This window comes from Sesamum indicum, linkage group LG10 (assembly GCF_000512975.1).
Source record: "Sesamum indicum cultivar Zhongzhi No. 13 linkage group LG10, S_indicum_v1.0, whole genome shotgun sequence".
NCBI lineage: Eukaryota > Viridiplantae > Streptophyta > Magnoliopsida > Lamiales > Pedaliaceae > Sesamum > Sesamum indicum.
In genome coordinates, this window is record NC_026154.1 from 8,012,445 (window position 1) to 8,029,494 (window position 17,050).

General features: G+C 37.6%; 1 protein-coding gene across 1 annotated transcript; it reads left to right on the forward strand.

Annotated features, from left to right (window-relative positions):
* On the forward strand, nucleotides 3,343-6,929 carry LOC105172248. Its single transcript, XM_011093620.1, has 3 exons — nucleotides 3,343-3,390; nucleotides 5,893-6,468; nucleotides 6,810-6,929. Exons 1-3 carry the CDS (start codon nucleotides 3,343-3,345, stop codon nucleotides 6,927-6,929), a joined length of 744 nt encoding a protein of 247 aa, XP_011091922.1.

Consider the following 17,050-nt stretch of genomic DNA (forward strand, 5'->3'; position numbering starts at 1 on the left):
GAATACCTAGAATAGGTGGTGTTGATATTGTTATATAAAATCACCCAGTTTTAGATCGAACACTTAGCTCTAGGACTGAGTTTAGTAGTCGGATGTCCTTTTCGGGATATAGCATTATAGGCTATAGAGGAAAGGAGAAAGAGTTATTAAAAGTTTAACTCCTCAAGAAATTAGGGTAGATAACGTAAAACTTAGATTCCCTGAAGAATAGAAAGAAATACAAGTTATATTTGACATCACTAAGAAACAAAATTATTTTCCTTGTGATGACTTATACCATTTGCAGCAACCTGTTGTTGGAAAATATGAGGGCATGCTAGAAATAGCAGGCCATGAAATTTTAGTTGCAGGTGTTGCAGGATGAGACAACAGGAGTATGACTTTGGGGTTAAGTTTCCTCGAAGATCATAAATCATAGGGAAGAAAAGATAACGGAATGGAATTCAGTCTTGATGGTGTTACCATAAGGATTAAATGACTAGTCCCTTTTCTATATATATATTTGTTGGTATGTTGTATGATCAATATAAGATAGAGTTATTTGCAGCTTATATTGATTCAGGATCAGGAATTTGCACGGCAAAACTTGGAGTTTTCCCTAAGGAAGTAAGGGAAACCTTACTCGTTATTGCAAGAAGGGATTTTTTGCAAAAAATCCTGATACTCAATAAGGAAATACGAGAAGCCAATATTATGATTGGAGGATCATTTGGATCACCCAGGTTTAGGGTAAAAACACCTCGTATTTACTTTCATGATATAAGTGTCGATATCTTGCTAGGTAACAATTTCATTCAAACATTTGCAAGATATATGCAGGATAATCAAAGGAATCTGTTAATCTTTACTACTAACTGTGGTAGTGAGATACAGGTGTTGCGATGAGAAAGGGCATTTAATAAGATAAACGCCAATAAATTTTCGCAGCAAACGTGGTGATTTTGATGCCAGATTAACACATCCAAAAATGCAGGATAAGAGAAAATTTGGTAAGGTCCTTTTGTCTTCCAGGCAGTAGGGACTCATAGACAGCGATAGCTTCTATAAGGTATCCGAGGAGGAAATTCTGAATCTTAAAGGAGGAAATTCTGAATCTTAAAGAAGCACTACTAGAAATGAAATCGCTAGACATCAGGAAAGAGAGCAGGCTATCTCTTGAGAATGTCAAGAGGCTCACTAGAGGAACTTCAGTGAAAATCCTCTGGCTTGGTTGGATAGGAATAAGATCGAAGCTACTCTGAAGGAAAAATATGAAAGCAAATACGAGTATGTTCGATACAAACCTATCCAGATGAACATGAATGATAAGAAGGATATGCAGATGATAATCAAAGAGCATGTCAGTCTTGGACTCATTGAACCTGGAGTTTCTACCTACAGTAGCCATGGATTTCTGGTAAGAAACCATGGTGAGATTAAGAGAGGTAAAATTCAAGTTGGTTATAACTGTCAAGGTATAAACAAAATATTAGAATTTGATGGTTATTACATTCCTAGTAGAGAACACTTAATTGATTGCATCAAATGAGTAAAAGTGTTTTCTAAATTCGAATGCAAATCTGGTTTTTATCAGATTAAGATGGAGAGTGAATCAAAGAAATTTACTACATTCTCCACACCATAGGGACAATATATGTGGAATGTGCTTCTAATGGGTTTAGCTAATGCACCCCAGATATTTCAAAGAAAAATGGATAATCTTTTTAAGGATTATTTTGAATTCATATATGTCTATATCGACGACATACTAATTGCATCTAAAAATATGAAAGAACATATTAAACATCTAGAGATATTTTCTGATGCATGCCACAGAGAAGGTTTAGTACTTTCTGAAAAGAAAGCTACTATTGCTATCGATAAAATTGGATTTTTAGGAATTCTTATTGACAAAACAGGGATTGAAAGGACCATATTGTGGAGAAAATCTGCAATTTTTCAGACGTACTCAAAGACAAGAAGCATTTGCAGAGCTTCTTGGGAGTTGATAATTTTGCAGGTATCTTCATTAAGGATCTTGCATGATACAAAAAGGATTTCTGACCACTCTTGAAAGAAACGGAAAGTTCAAAGTGGAAATGGGAAGAAATCCACACAAAAAGGGTTCGTGAGCTAAAACAGGTTTGCAGTAACCTGCCAAAGCTTGCTATACCACAAGATGAGAATGAATTGGTAGTCTATACAAACGCCACTGACTACAGATGGGCAGCAATGTTCATGAAGAAGACAACTACAAGGGAAGAACCTTGTAGATACACAGGAGGGTTGTTCTCAGAACAACAAGCCAAAGTTTGGCACATTAATGAGAAAAAATTCTTTGCGGTTTGGAAGGCTTTTAAGACATGGCCTTTATTTTTACTTGCTAAAGAATTTACTTTAAAAGTTGATAATACTAATGTTAAGGCTTTCTTAAAAAATAAATTAGAATGTGAAAATAGAGAAAGGTCGTATTATCATATGGCAAGCTAAATGCCAATATTATTGGTACAATATTATCGTTATAAAATCTCATGAAAATATTCTTACAGATTTCCTGACGAGAGATGGAGGCATCTGAGGCAAACTCCATCATGTTAAGACTCAGGTACCTCCGAGAAAACCTCGGGAGCTTGACAAAAAGTTCGGACAGCTAGCGGTTAATGTCCAAGATGCCGGAAAAATCTAAAGAGCTGATCTAGACACTGTCCAGGTCGCAATAAGGAGTTCCTTCGGGGATGACTCACGAGTTGTGGGAGCATGACCCAACACATGCCTTTAGAGTATAGGGCTCTAGACCTGTAGCGTCGGATTCAAGTATCGATTGCACAAGGCCATCATTAGACTCTGGTGAAATGGCAGTAATTGAATCACAGGAAGTGCAAACTCCTATAGGTTCAAGTCAACCCAGCACCTCTAGGGTTAAAGAGGGAGAGATTAGTCTTAGGCCAATGACAGGCACCTCTAAGGCTAGTGCTAACGAATTGATATCTTCTTCTACTTAGCAGGATTATCAGCGCATGTGGAAAAAATTAATTTCCCGCAAAGGAGTGAACCCAAGCAAGACCATTATCGAACGTCTGAAAAATATAACAGAGTCTGGATGTTAGAGGGTCTAAACCAGAAGATGCCCGAGAATGGTATGATTTTAGAGCTCTTGCTTCAGTTCATACTATGTCACCGAGTTTTTTGGAAATCTCAAAACTTCCGGAGTGGATTAGTGGGGCGGTCTTTGATTCATGGCAAAACAACTCCCACTTAAAGAGAGACGACGTTCTGAAGATAAAATTCGTTTCAGTAGCTCCAGAAACTGTAGGAAATGAGTCTCATCCAGCATTCCATTTTATGAAGCTGCAGAGGCCAGATATGGTAGCTTTCAACAAGATCAAAGCTGCCTCTAGAGAAGCTCCCTTGGTATCGGCCATTAGTAAAGATAGTATCTCTACCAGGAGAGCTTGGGGATTATGGGCCTGTCTCACAGAGATGGATAAAGTCAAGTATCCATTCAAGATTTTCTCAAACAAAGTCAATGGATCGTTCCTGTTAAACTCCATAACAGGAAAAAGCATTGAGTTCGCAGAAAGCTTATTTGAAAAGAAGAGGATGTTAATTTGGGAAAATAAGCTGCCAGTGACCAAAGCAACGAGGATGAAGATGTGCAATATGTTGCATGTTGGGCAATGGCATAATCATTTATGCCCTTGCTGTGAGAAACAAGAGAAGCCCCTGTACGGGACAAAAATTCGAGTCACGAATAAACCCGAACCAGACCAGGACAAGGGAATAAAGAGAAAAAAAATTACAAAAAGAAGTAAAAATTAAAAAATATATAAAAAAAACAAGGATAAGACTATCTGCAGAAAACGACAAAGGCCAACAGTCAGAAAAGCAGGAAAGACAATTGGAAATCATGTGACCAGAAAATTATTATGACCAATAGCTGGAAATCACGAGGCGATAATGAATACAATGACGTCATCACAAAACAAGTTTGGAGTCCAAATTTGAAGTCTGCGACGCCTATAAATAAAGATGCAATGAAACAGAATGGGGACATCAGAAAAACTTCTCCTACTCTTCGAAGCATTAGAGTTCTGAGTGTTTTTCAATCTTCTGTAATATTTTACTTTTTCAGTTTATGGGGGTTTCCCCTACAAGTCAAATCCTCTACACCATGAGAGGCTAAACAGTTGTCTCCTCCAATGGAGGAATAATGTCTATGTAATATTCTCTATATTTTTTCAATAAAAGTTAGGTTTCTGTTCAACCAGTTTGTCCAAAATTCTATTAAGTCCCTGTATTGGAGTCCCTTTTACACACTTAGATAGGAAACGAAATAGGACTGTGTTTTTTTATTACTGAAGGAGCCAAGTTCCTGCAAACCATCTGCTGCAGTAGTGTGGTTGGAAGAAGTCCGTAAAATCGAGGATTTGGAATACCCAAAAACAGAGCGGTCAGAGCAATGTATGAATTTATGAGGTCTTAATTTATTTCGGAAGCATGTTGGGCCGTTTTAAGAGCATGACAATGGATTATCTAGCTATTTCCTTTAAAAGGGTAAAATGGTCATAAAATTGCCTGGTGGACCAGATTTACGTGAATTTGAAAGATAGTGTACTAAAATTGATATTGCAAAAAGTTAGTGTACCAAAATTGAACGGAGACAAAGTTAATGTACTAAAGTTTTCTTTTTCCCTACTTTTAAATGAGAACTTCGAACTTGTGTTTTCCTTTTGTGATTTATTTTACGATATTGGATATCATGGTCTATGATTTTACATGGAATATATGTTGTATGATGATGGATGATCACAGAGCCCTTGACCACTTGTATGCTTATGTTTGATGGGTGGGCTCGTATGCCCTTTTAATTTTTTCTTCTCTCTCCTTCTCTCTTTTTTTACCTTGGAATATAAGGCTTTCTATCCTCCCCATTATGTACTCCTCTCGACCTTTGATCGGGGTTTCTTTTTAGTTGTAATGAGAGTAGTATAGGATTTTATGGTGAGGATTTTATTTTTGTAATAAAGCAAACCCACGGAGAAGGAGGCACACGGAGGAGCTAGAAGGCCAATTTATATATTAATGGGTAAATTACTTTTATAATAGCATAATGCCACCTTAGGCAGATCCTAGACTCACTGTGGGCTTAGTGGGTCACATAGGTTGGGCTCGTGATTGTCCCATAGAGGTATGTTAGGCTATTTTGAATGTAATGCGTTTAATGATTTTTCATATTTAATGTTTTAGCATGTAATGTAATTATGTGATGAGGTCTCGATCAAACACTCAAACCTAACTCTCACTTAGTTGGACCAAGTTCAATATTAGGCCCATAATGGACTTGGATCAAAAAAAATTTTGATCTGTCCAAGCCTTCCATCCGCAATAATGTGGTGAGGAAGCTACCACTACCCAAAATTGGTCTCACGAGTCGTGGCACACTTGGAATAGAGAAAAGTTGCACCATTGTTGTGAACAAAGAAACGCTTTCATGGTTTCCACGTCTCATAAGTTGTGGGGGCGACGAGTGAAGTGTGATTTGGTTGATAGGTCGAGCCTAACACTGAGTAACATGATTCGCTTGGAGTCCTAGGGATCATGTGAAGAGGTGAGGCAAAATATCTTGGAAATCTCATACAATGAGAATGGTATTGGTTATTTCCCACAAGACTCTTTCCATGTGAATTGTAAAACCAGGCTGATAAATTGTTCTTGTGGATCCCAAACCCACTAGGAAATGGTTTCTCAAAACCTCACTTGAGAGTGGTGGGCTTTCTTATAAATAGTGGGAGAGTTAAAGTCTAAAGACTATGTCTTAAACTTATTTATAATGTTGCAATCATTTGCTGATTTATGCTTTTAGTTCCAATTTATGTAGAAAAATGTTTAAGAACCTTTTAACCATGATGATAGAGACTAACAAATTTCAATGGCACGAACTACAATGACTCGCTACAGAAACTTAGGATTGTCCTAGATTTCAAGAACCAGGACTATGTCTTGGACAAGCCACTCTTTACGGCCTTGCTAGAAGGGTCCTCGCCTGAAGAACATGTCACATTCGAAAAGTGGCATAAGGACAATAGCAAGGTCTGCAGTATGATAATAGCTTCAATGACCAATGATATCCAAAATCAATATGATAGGCTGAAAGATGTTACATCGATAATACTTCGCATGAAAGAGGTTTATGCGATTTCTGATAGGCATATTAGAAATACCGCCACAAAAGCATTTTTTGGGACCAAGCTGGCTGAAGGATCCTCTGTACAAAGTCATGGGGTCAAGATTTCATCCCTAGTGGAGAAGCTCAAAGACCTCAAAGTTGGGTTTCACAATGACACGTACATCGACATGATTTTTCAATCACTGCCTCCATCCTATGACCCATTTATTATTAACTACAACATGAATGGGCTCGAGAAATCTATTCATGAGTTAATTAATATTTACGAGACAACGACCCACAAGTCTGTACCAGCAATATTGGTAGGAGAGGCTTCGACCTCCTAGGCAAAAGGCAAGAGGACCGGATGCTGAAAGAGGAAGAAGGGAAATAGAAAAACTATCACAGCTACTACTAACACTCCAAGCGCTTTTGCTGCTCCGGTGGGAAAGGGCAAAGGGAAAGGGGGAAAGAGTGGTAGTTCACAGCGGTCGAAGGCAAATGATGTATGCATCATTTCCATGGAAAGGGGTATTGGAAGAGAAAGTGCCCACAACTCCTCTCCAACCAATATATGTTTGTGATTGAAGTGAACATAATAACTAATTTTGCTTATTGGGTATTGGATATTGGCTGTGGAGCTCGCATCTGCAATAATTTGCAGGTACTGGAAAGAAGTAGAAGTCAGCGTAAGGACGAGATGGTCTTAAGGCTCGATGATGGCAAGGTCGATGCTGCAAAAGCCGTTGGATCTCTCAACTTAGCTATTAGTGATCATATTTAGATAGAATTAAAGAACTATTATTATGTACCAAGCATGATCAAGAATTTATTTCCATTCCTGTTTTAGATAATGATGGTTATGTATTTATGATCAATAAAAATAATTTTTATTTGATAATGGATAACAACCTTCATCTGCTTGGTCCATTAACTAATGGTCTTTATGTTCTGCAATAGTCTAATCAGATTATGACTACTCAACACAAATAAAAATTGGATAATCATGACAACACATAGATTTGAATGCAAGGTTAGGCCATAGAGATAGGATGAGGAAATTGGTAGATTCCAAAAGTCTAGAGGTAGACAACTTAGATAATCTACCAACTTGCGAATCCTATCTGAAAGGAAAAATGACCAAGAAACCTTTTATTGGACAAAATATGCTTGCTACTGGTCTGTTGGATTTGATCCATGCGGACATCTGTGGACGAATGATACGTTAGCTAGAGGAGGATACTCATACTTCATAGCCTTCACCAATGATTACTCACGGTACAATTATGTTTAGCTTATAAGGTATAAGTTAGAGCCTTTGTAAGGTTTAAGGAATTCATACTTGTAGTTGAGAATAAATCAAGGCGCTTCAGTCAGACCGATGTGGAGAGTATTTAAGTGGTGAATTCATAAATTATTTAAAAGAGAATGGAGTTCTCTCTCAATGGACTCCTCCTGGAATGTTGCAGCTTAACTACATAACTCAAAGGAGGAATCGGACCCTATTAGACATGGTCTGGTCCGTGATCAGTTTTACCGAACAGCCCCTATCCTTCTGGGAATACGACCTTGAGACGGCGGCTCAACATGGCACCATCTAAAATAATGCCCCAAACGTCATACGAGATATGGCATAGCAAGCCTGCGTCCTACAAGTACTTAGAGGGTGTGGGGTAGCCCTGCATGTGTCAAGAGGCTAGTGAGAGACAAACTAGAATCTAAGTCTAGTCTGTGCAGGTTTGTCGGATATCCGAAAGAAACTGCAAGGTATTATTTCTACGACTTGTCTAATGAAAAAGTTTTCGTCTCGGGAAACACAGTATTCTTAAAAAGAGATTTTCCTACAAATAGCTAACGTGATGAGGTACAACTTGAAGAGTTAAGTGAGACACATCAATAAGATAATATGACACCATCTGAACCTGTGGTTCCTGTTGATAGTGCTCCAGTTCTTTGTTGGGTCAACCAGAGTATCCCATCCACTTGATAGATACGGATTCTTAGGGACGACTGGCCAATTAGATAATGATCTAAGGACATACAGAGAAGCGATGCCTAACATTGAGTCAGATAAATAGCTTGAGGCCATGAGATCCGAAATGGACTCGATGGATTTTAACCAAGTTTGGACCCTCGTAGACCCACCTAAAGACATTAAACCAGTTGGTTGTGAATGGGTCTACAAACGTAAGCTTGGAGCTGAGGGGGAGGTTACCGCCTCCAAGGCAAGGATCGTGGCAAAATGGTATACTCAATAACCTAGGGTCGACTTTGAGGAGACCTACTCACCTATAGCCATGGCCAAGTCCATTTGGAACTGCTTGGCATAACAGCACGGTATGAATATGAAATATGATAGATGAATGTGAAAATAGCCTTCCTCAACAGCATCGTTGAGGAAGAGATCTACATGGATCAGTTTGAGGGTTTCACCTCTATTGGAGAAGAGCAGAAGGTTTTTCGTCTCCAAAGGTCCATCTATGGCCTCAAACAAACTTCCTGAAGCTGGAACATGCGTTTTGATGAAGTTATACAGGGTTATGATTTCATGAAGAACGAATTTGATCCTTGTATATACAAGAAGATCAGTGGGAGCTCAGTTGCGTACCTTGTGCTTTATGTTGACGATATCTTGCTCATTGAAAATGATGTCAAGATGTTGGAGACATACAAGCATGGTTGTCCTCTCAATTTTCCATGAAGGATATAGGCGAAGCTTCCTGCATCCTTGGCATGAAGATCTACCGGGATAGATCCAAGAGCATGTTGTGGACTGACTCAATCCTCGTACATTGATAAAGTCTTAAAGAGATTCAAGATTGAAAACTCAAAACGAGGATTCCGTCTGATGAGGCATAGAATTAAGTTGTCCAATAAGCAGTTTCTCAAGACTAATGAGGAACTTAAGCAGATGTCGGACATCCACTATGCTTCAGTATTCAGTATGTTGTTCAGCGCACTAGGCTTGATGTCAGGTACGCTTTGAGTCCGACGAGCAGATATTAGGCGTGTGCTGGGGAGACACACTGGAGTGCAGTCAAGACCATACTCTAGTACCTGAAAAAGACTACAGATGTTTTCTTAATCTATGGTGGTGGAGAGTTTAAACTGGAAGACTACAGCGATGCTAGCTTCCAATCGGATGATGATGATGCCAAGTCTCAATTGAATTTTGTATTCAAGCTGAATGGTGGTGTGATTACTTAGAAGAATTCCAAGAAGGCTGCCACAGCGGATTCCATCACAAAAGCTGAATGTATAGCAGCTTCAGAAGCTGCTAAGGAAGCGGTTTGGATGTAAAACTACATCCAAGAGTCGGGTGTGGTGCCTAGCATTGCTGAACCAGTAGCTATCTTCTGTGATAACAACGGGGCGATAGCATAAGAAAAGGAATCGAGATCTCATCACCGTTCCAAACACATTCTTAGATGCTACCATCTGCTTAGAAAGATGGTGAGCAGAAGTGACACTCGAATGGATCAAGTCAGCTCAATTGAAAACACGGCATGCCCACTTACTAAACCGGTATCGCAAACCGCTCATACTCAACATCTTGATAAGATGGTTTTGAGGTCAAGTGGGGGATTGTTAGGATAGATGACCAGAAATCCAATTAGTTTGTCCTGGATATAGTTTGTTTTGATAATACTCGGTATTATGCAATTATATTTAGTGAATAAAATGAATATTAGCTTATTGGCTTCTTTATTTTTTGTGTTCATTCTATATGTTTACATCTGCTTGAACATCACAACAAAGCCCACAGACCACTTAACAACCATGTAGTTGGACCGCACATTAGATGGCAGTCAAGAAATAAACTTTTGAGGGGTCAGGTGTGAAACGTTCCAAGTTGAGGACCACGAGATTGGTCATCTAGTGTCCTATGGAGACCTGCACTAAAAGTCGCATTCATTTGATGAGTGCCATATTTCATCGGTAACAGACGAGGTGTGTCTATACGATATTAGTGGGTTGATTAGCTAGGTATCGAATAGACTGAACTGACTCGCGGGAATCATCATATGGAAGCCTTGGAGGCTTGGTCGGTATGACATAGATCCCCGATTCTGATAGTACGAGAGTAGTCCTCAAACTTGAGGAATCACGATAGTCACGTGCATATATTAGTTGTAGCTTGGATGTGCACGAGAGGTGATTGTGTCATAGACATAATCATCATAAGCCTCGTCCAATGCAATAAGAGTATGTACCAAGGATGGTGAGTTTCAAAAAAAGGATCCATCCCCTATCAATATATGATGGAGGTATCTCCTATGCGCTTGGACACTCGTTCACACCTTATGAACCTGTGGCCATAGTAGTTGATCGAATGGAAAAAAGAGGTTTCTATGTTGATCAATTAAGCATAACGCGGTCTCAAATATTAAAGCATAGATGCCTAGTCCAAGATGGAAAGAGACATCAAATCCATGCCCTAGACTATCGCCCGGAGACGGCAGACGAAAGGACCGTACCCATATGTACTCGGGGGCCTAAGTGTTCAAGCAGACATTTACCTAGTCTCGAGTGCCATGGCCTGTTGCTAGACGGCCACCATGGTAACAAGCTTTTTTGATTAAGGGTTGATCATGAATTACTAATTAAATTAAATTTAATTAATAATAGTGTTGGACGCTAGCTCAAGTCTAGCTAAAAGGTGAACCTAACGAGTCACACACAAATCACCGAGAAATGACAAAGAATTAATTTAGAATTAATTCCGCAAATAGTTGGGTTACTTACAAAAATGAGATCCATTGGATGAAAAGACCCAAGGATCAAATTAACGATATTAATTTATATTGGGACTTGTTTTTATTATTTAGTAAGTTGGATCTTATTAATTAATAAAGACAATTTGGTCTTATGTATTTAATTTGATTAAATACATGTTGGGGCTCAATTAGATGGATTTTATTTAAATTGAATTTAATTAAAATTCATTGGGCCTTGAATTTTATTTAATAAAAAAATCGGATCTCATCGCATCAGCGAAAAATACGGCCAACCCGTTGACCAAGCCTATTTCACAAATCACCCATAATTAGCATCTTGAGAAGATGGGTTTGAAGTATATTGGTAATTTGCTTTGGGGTCTAGTGGAAAATTGTTAGAGTAGGTGACCAAAAAGCCAACTAATTAACTATTTGTGATATATTGTAAACCGACTTTTTCTGATAGGTTAGTGCCCAGCGTGCCAACTAGGTTGAGGGATGCTAGCTAGGTACCACGCCATAGTACCTTGTTTCACGACGACCTTATTTGTGTCGCATTAATATCATATGAAAATTTTCATTGATAGGTGTGTTTATGAATATATCTACATAATAGAATAAAGTCCCTAAGCCATACATGACTATGGTGTATGGTCATATGGTGATGATTATGAAATACGAGTCCAAGATCTTGATCTTAATGTTCCAAGCGAAGGATAAATGACATGGGGACATTGATCCCGTGGAGGGTTGCTCACATGACACACGCTCTTTTGAAGGGAGCGCCTTGTTTCATGTACATTTGTGTGAAGGACGCTAATGTGTGTGTGAGGGTGCTTGTCAGGAACAAGTCCACTGTATGCCTTCATAGAAATTTCTCTATTTGAGTGATAATATTGAACTAAGAATTTCTTGACACGATAGTACAAGATTAGTCCTTAAATTAGGGCATCATTGTGGTCTTATATTAAATCTCTTGTACTTTAATTTTTCTTCTGGTCATCGAGGTGATCATAAAGGGGATTTGTTTTGTACAAATCCATCTAATATGAAGATAAATGAGTGTGTTCAAGGATTTATCAACCTACCATAATAAGTAAAACATCTCCTATACCCTTTAATATTTCTTGATTGATAAGTCCTTGGCCAAGGAGGCAAGACAACTAGGCCTACTATGTTAGCTGTCTTGATCAAGAGATGAAAGAAAGTGATGCATAGTTATTAAGTCAACAAGGTTTTGACTAAATATCCATGCTCTGGACTCTATATAGAGATAATTGATGAAAGGACCTTACTTACATGGCACTCACTGTCTAAAGGTTCGCCACCTTCATCTAGAGATAGGTCTTCATGATGTGTTGCTAGACACCAACCATGATTAATGGATTTTTGGGACTAAGGTGTTAATTCCAAAATAGTTTAATTAATATGATTAATTGAATTTGGAAAGTCACAATACTTATGAGCTCACGACTATCACTAGAATAAATCTAAGACGTCGCACACTTACTTGGAGAAGCTCAACTTTTAGATCTCAATTAATTTGATAATTGAATTAATTCTTGAGGTAATTAGATTAATTCAAGTCAAAGAGCCATTTAATTGAAAAGTTGAACGAAATGATATAGAAAATTAATTAACTAAACTATTTAATTAATTTTTTAGCTTAATTAATTGTGTAAGATACTTAAATGGATTAAATTGGCCCATGTCTAATTTGATTAGAAAAGCTCAAAGGAAAAAAATAAAATTAATTGATATGATCAATTAAATTGGTACTTAATATATTTTGTGAGAGATAAAATCAATTGATGGAACTTAGAATTTCGTTTGGAGAATTAAATTGAATTTAATTTTTTCAATAGACCAATCCCTAGATAAATTCTCGCACCACACATTAATCCTTCTAGATGAAGGACACCACCCCTAATAAAGGGGTGCATGTGGCCACCCAAAGAGTTTTTTAAAGGGAAATATCCACTCCTCTCCTTCACATTTCTCTCAAATTATTCCATTGCTTAAGGTTTTATGTTTTCCACATATAATTTTCATCTTAATCTAGTTAATAGAATTGAAGATGTAATTCTACACCAAAATAGATGTATACAATTAGATTGTGTTAGACACCCCCTTTCTGACAGATTTAGAAGTTAGGGTTTGAAATCTATTAGAATGGATTCAAGCATCAGTGTGCGGGTAAATTATATTTTTTGTCTCATAAGTGGACATATTTCCAATTTTAGTCCTACACTCAGACCAATTCGCTTATTTCGTCTCATATATGGATTTTTCTTTAATTCAGGATCAAAAGGGGGATTCCGTTAAAAATTAACACCAACCTCAATTTTTTAACGGAATCTCCCTTTTGGTCCTGAAATAAAAAAAATCAACATATGGGATTAAATGTGCGAATTGGCCTGAGTGTAGGACTAAAATTGAAACAGGTCCACTTATAGGATAAAAAATATAATTTACCTTTATATATGACAAAATTTAGTTTCCTCATATAAAATTGGTCACAAGAAAAGATATATTTTTGTAGTGACTCTAATTATATTATATTTTTATATTTAAACTATAATTTTTTTATATACTTTCTCAATTATACATATTTGAAAAATATAATATAAAACATATAATTCAATTTATATATAAAAATAAACCATAAAATAAAAATAAAAAAGGAGGATGTTGAAAGACAGTGGAATGATGAACCGGAAAAAGGAGGAGAAGTCACCGGAGGAGGGGAGATTGAAGGTGGGTGATAGTGCAGAATGACCGCCTGAAGTTGGCTTTTAGAAGTGGTCAACTGGGAGCTAAAGCGCGGTGGCCGCGATGGAGACAAAAAAGTAGTAGAAGACCGGAGCACAGGTTAGGAGATTGGTGAAAGAAAAAATGAAGATAACTCGCTGAAGGCTAGATGATGGTGGGTGGGCTGTTAAAGTACTCGTCATTGGACGGACTTTCCAATAGTCGTAGACCAACGTCGAGAGGTGATCGAATGGTGGAGAAAAAGGCGACAGAAGATCGAGGCACTGATTGGGATTTTTTAAACAAAAAAAAAATAGAGATGAGTCGCCGATATCTAGGAGATTGGGTGTGGATAGGGTATTAAAATACTCGTTGTTAGATGGACTTTTCAATGGTGGTATGTTGGCGTCGAAATATGATCGAACGACGGAGATATGGAAGGAGAGGGAAGCTAAATTTAGAAATATACCTATGGATACAGATATATATATATATATTAAAATAATATATAATTTTTAATATATTAAAATAATATATTTTTATTTTCTATAAACATGATTAGATCTGAGTCATATATTAAATCAAATTAAATATATATGTTGATTTAAAAGGGGTATTTTTGTCATTGCACCTTAAGACTCACATTCAATGCATCAGGGGCAGTGTGCCCTATTTAAAAAAACACAGAAGCTAAAATGATATTTTATTTTTTACAAGGAGTTATATGAATATTTTGAATAACATTGAAGGTAATTTCTAATTTACCCCTATTTTACGCACTTTTTGTTTATTGATATTTCTAGTTCCTTTTTTTAAGAAAATCTATAATGAATAAATCATAATTTTTAATATTTAATTATATACTAATATTTTTTGCAGTTATCCAAAAATATCCATATACTGGATGGATAGGACATTTGACAATGGTGCAATTTTTGGTCCCACAAGTGGACCTATTTCTAATTTTAGTCTCACACTCAGGTCAATTCGCACATTTAGTCCTATATGTGAATTTTTTTTTCAATTTCAGGATCAAAGGGGGGATTCCGTTAAAAAATTGAGGTTGGCGTTAAGTTTTTAACGAAATCCCCCATTTGGTCCTGAAATTTGAAAAAAAAAAATTCACATATGTGACTAAAATGTGCGAATTAACCGAATCGCAGAATTACTGTTTGCCTTGAAGAAAATATAACCCCGCATCAACATTGCACCGGGTTCAACGTAATTTCTCCCAGGATAAGACGGTTACAGTTCTTCGATTTTAGCACTATACCGAAGAACACCTCGAACAACACTCAGAAGCTTGTTATCGAAACAAGAGTCTCAAATCTTAGACACAATATAGAAGCCGAAAGAGGGAATTAGAGAAAGCTCAAGAATGAGAGTTTGTTGTTTGTGGTGTGTGTCAAATGAAGAATGGACAAGCCTATATATAGGCTTCCAAAAATTTCAGCATTAAGGAATGCTATAATTGCAATAATTTCCCCACATGAAACCGTCCAAAATGAAATGAAGCAGCAGTAAAATTTTGTGGCAATTTTTCCTTCTCAATCAAATGTTGATTAAACGAAATTGAAAGTGAAATCAATGTTGTTGTTGTTACAAATCTGTGTTTTCATCTTTTGAAATATCAAATTCAATAATCCCCCACAAACTCATAGATTTGAACTCAAGTTTCCATGACTTGCTTTCAACAATGGTACCTTCCGGTTTGAACCACTGTCTAAGTTATCTAACGTCAGTTGTCACCAGGTCAAATGGAACTAAGCCTTGAATTTAAGCCTGTGAGTGTGACAACGTCTGTCAGTAAGCTTTGTGTTGATCTTTAGGGTTGACAATTAGGCCATGTGTCCTGATCCTGTTCATGAATGTTTTCAGGAATAACCCAATTCCTTAGTTGCCGCCAAACAACGACATTCACTTAGTTGGGCGTCTCTAGGGATGCACTGCTAGCATCTCGTCTTATAAGACTTGACCCCATTCAGAGTTAGACTCTTACTATACTTGCAGTAGCAGCACCTTCCAGAATTTCAGGGGACAGAGTCCAGATACAAAATATCAGTCTATTTGGTGCTCCGACATACCCTTACGACTTGTTGATACCACATTGAACCTTCTTTGTGGGATCTCCACTCAAAAGGTTGGGTTGCCGTCGTAGATATGTCACTCATGGGTTTTCAGTCCCATCCCCAATCTGGACTTATGAACTTGTGACAGATTCAATCCTTTCGTCAAAGGATCAGCCACATTGTTCTTTGTTCCCGCAAAGTCAATGCCTATTACTCTGTCTGACACTAATGCCCTTATAGACTTCAGTCTAACTTGGATGTGTCGTTTAGTCTTTTGATTGTATTTACGACTCCTCACCTTTGCTATTGTGGTTTGGCTATCACAATGTACAACAATCGGTAGAAGAGGCTGACTTACAATGGAAAGTAATAGCCATTCTGCCTCGGTACCAGTCGTATCTAACGCACATAACTCGGCTTCAAACGTAGACCGGGTTATCAAAGTCTGTTTTGCAGACTTCCAGGAGACTGCTCCCCCACCTAAGGTAAAAACATATCCTGAGCACCCATTACTCCCGGAGTTCTTGGCTATTCAGCTAGCATCACTATATCCCTCAAGAACAGCAGGGAATCTGCCATAATGTATGGCCAGTGACACCGAGCCCTTTAAGTACCTTAGTGCTCTATCCAAAGCACCCCAATGAGTTTTGTCAGGACAACTAGTGTATCTAGCCAGCTTAGAGACAGAAAAAACAACTAGTGTATCTAGCCAGCTTAGAGACAGAAAAAGATATATCTGGTCTCGTGCCATTTGCCAGATACTATAAGCTCCCAATAATTTGGGAATACCTTAGTTGTGCAACCGAAACACCACTTTCATTTTTGAATAAAGCTACAGAAGGATCATATGGTGTTTTAGCAATTCTACTATTTTGATAACCAAATTTCTCAATTATCTTCTCAACATAATGAGCTTGAGAAATGACTATTCCATCAGTTGACCGAGTCAACTTGATACCAAGAATCACATTAGCCTCACCCATATCCTTCATTTCAAACTTATTTTTCAAAAATGACTTGGTTTCGGTAATAATATCTAGACATGATCCTATTAACAGAATATCATCCACATACAGGCATAGAATTATCATTTTTATCTCCTTTAACCTTGCAGTATATACATTTATCATTCTCATTTATAGTGAAGCCAAATGCAAGAATAGTTTTATCAAACTTTTCATGCCACTGTTTGGGTGCTTGTTTAAGTCCATATAGAGACTTAACAAGTTTACAAACTTTGTGCTCGTTTCCATGAGCTACAAACCCTTCAGGCTGATCCATGTAAATTTCTTCCTCGAGTTCACCATACAAGAAGGCTGTTTTCACATCCATCTGGTGAATCGGGAGATTATACACCGAAGCAAGTT

Coding starts and splice junctions, on each gene's coding strand:
- LOC105172248 (XM_011093620.1), top strand. CDS start 3,343: ATGGTAGCTTTCAACAAGATCAAAGCTGCCTCTAGAGAAGCTCCCTTG. Junction 3,391..5,892: donor CCTCTAGAGAAGCTCCCTTG/GTATCGGCCATT, acceptor CCATGATGATAG/AGACTAACAAATTTCAATGG. Junction 6,469..6,809: donor AGTCTGTACCAGCAATATTG/GTAGGAGAGGCT, acceptor AATAATTTGCAG/GTACTGGAAAGAAGTAGAAG.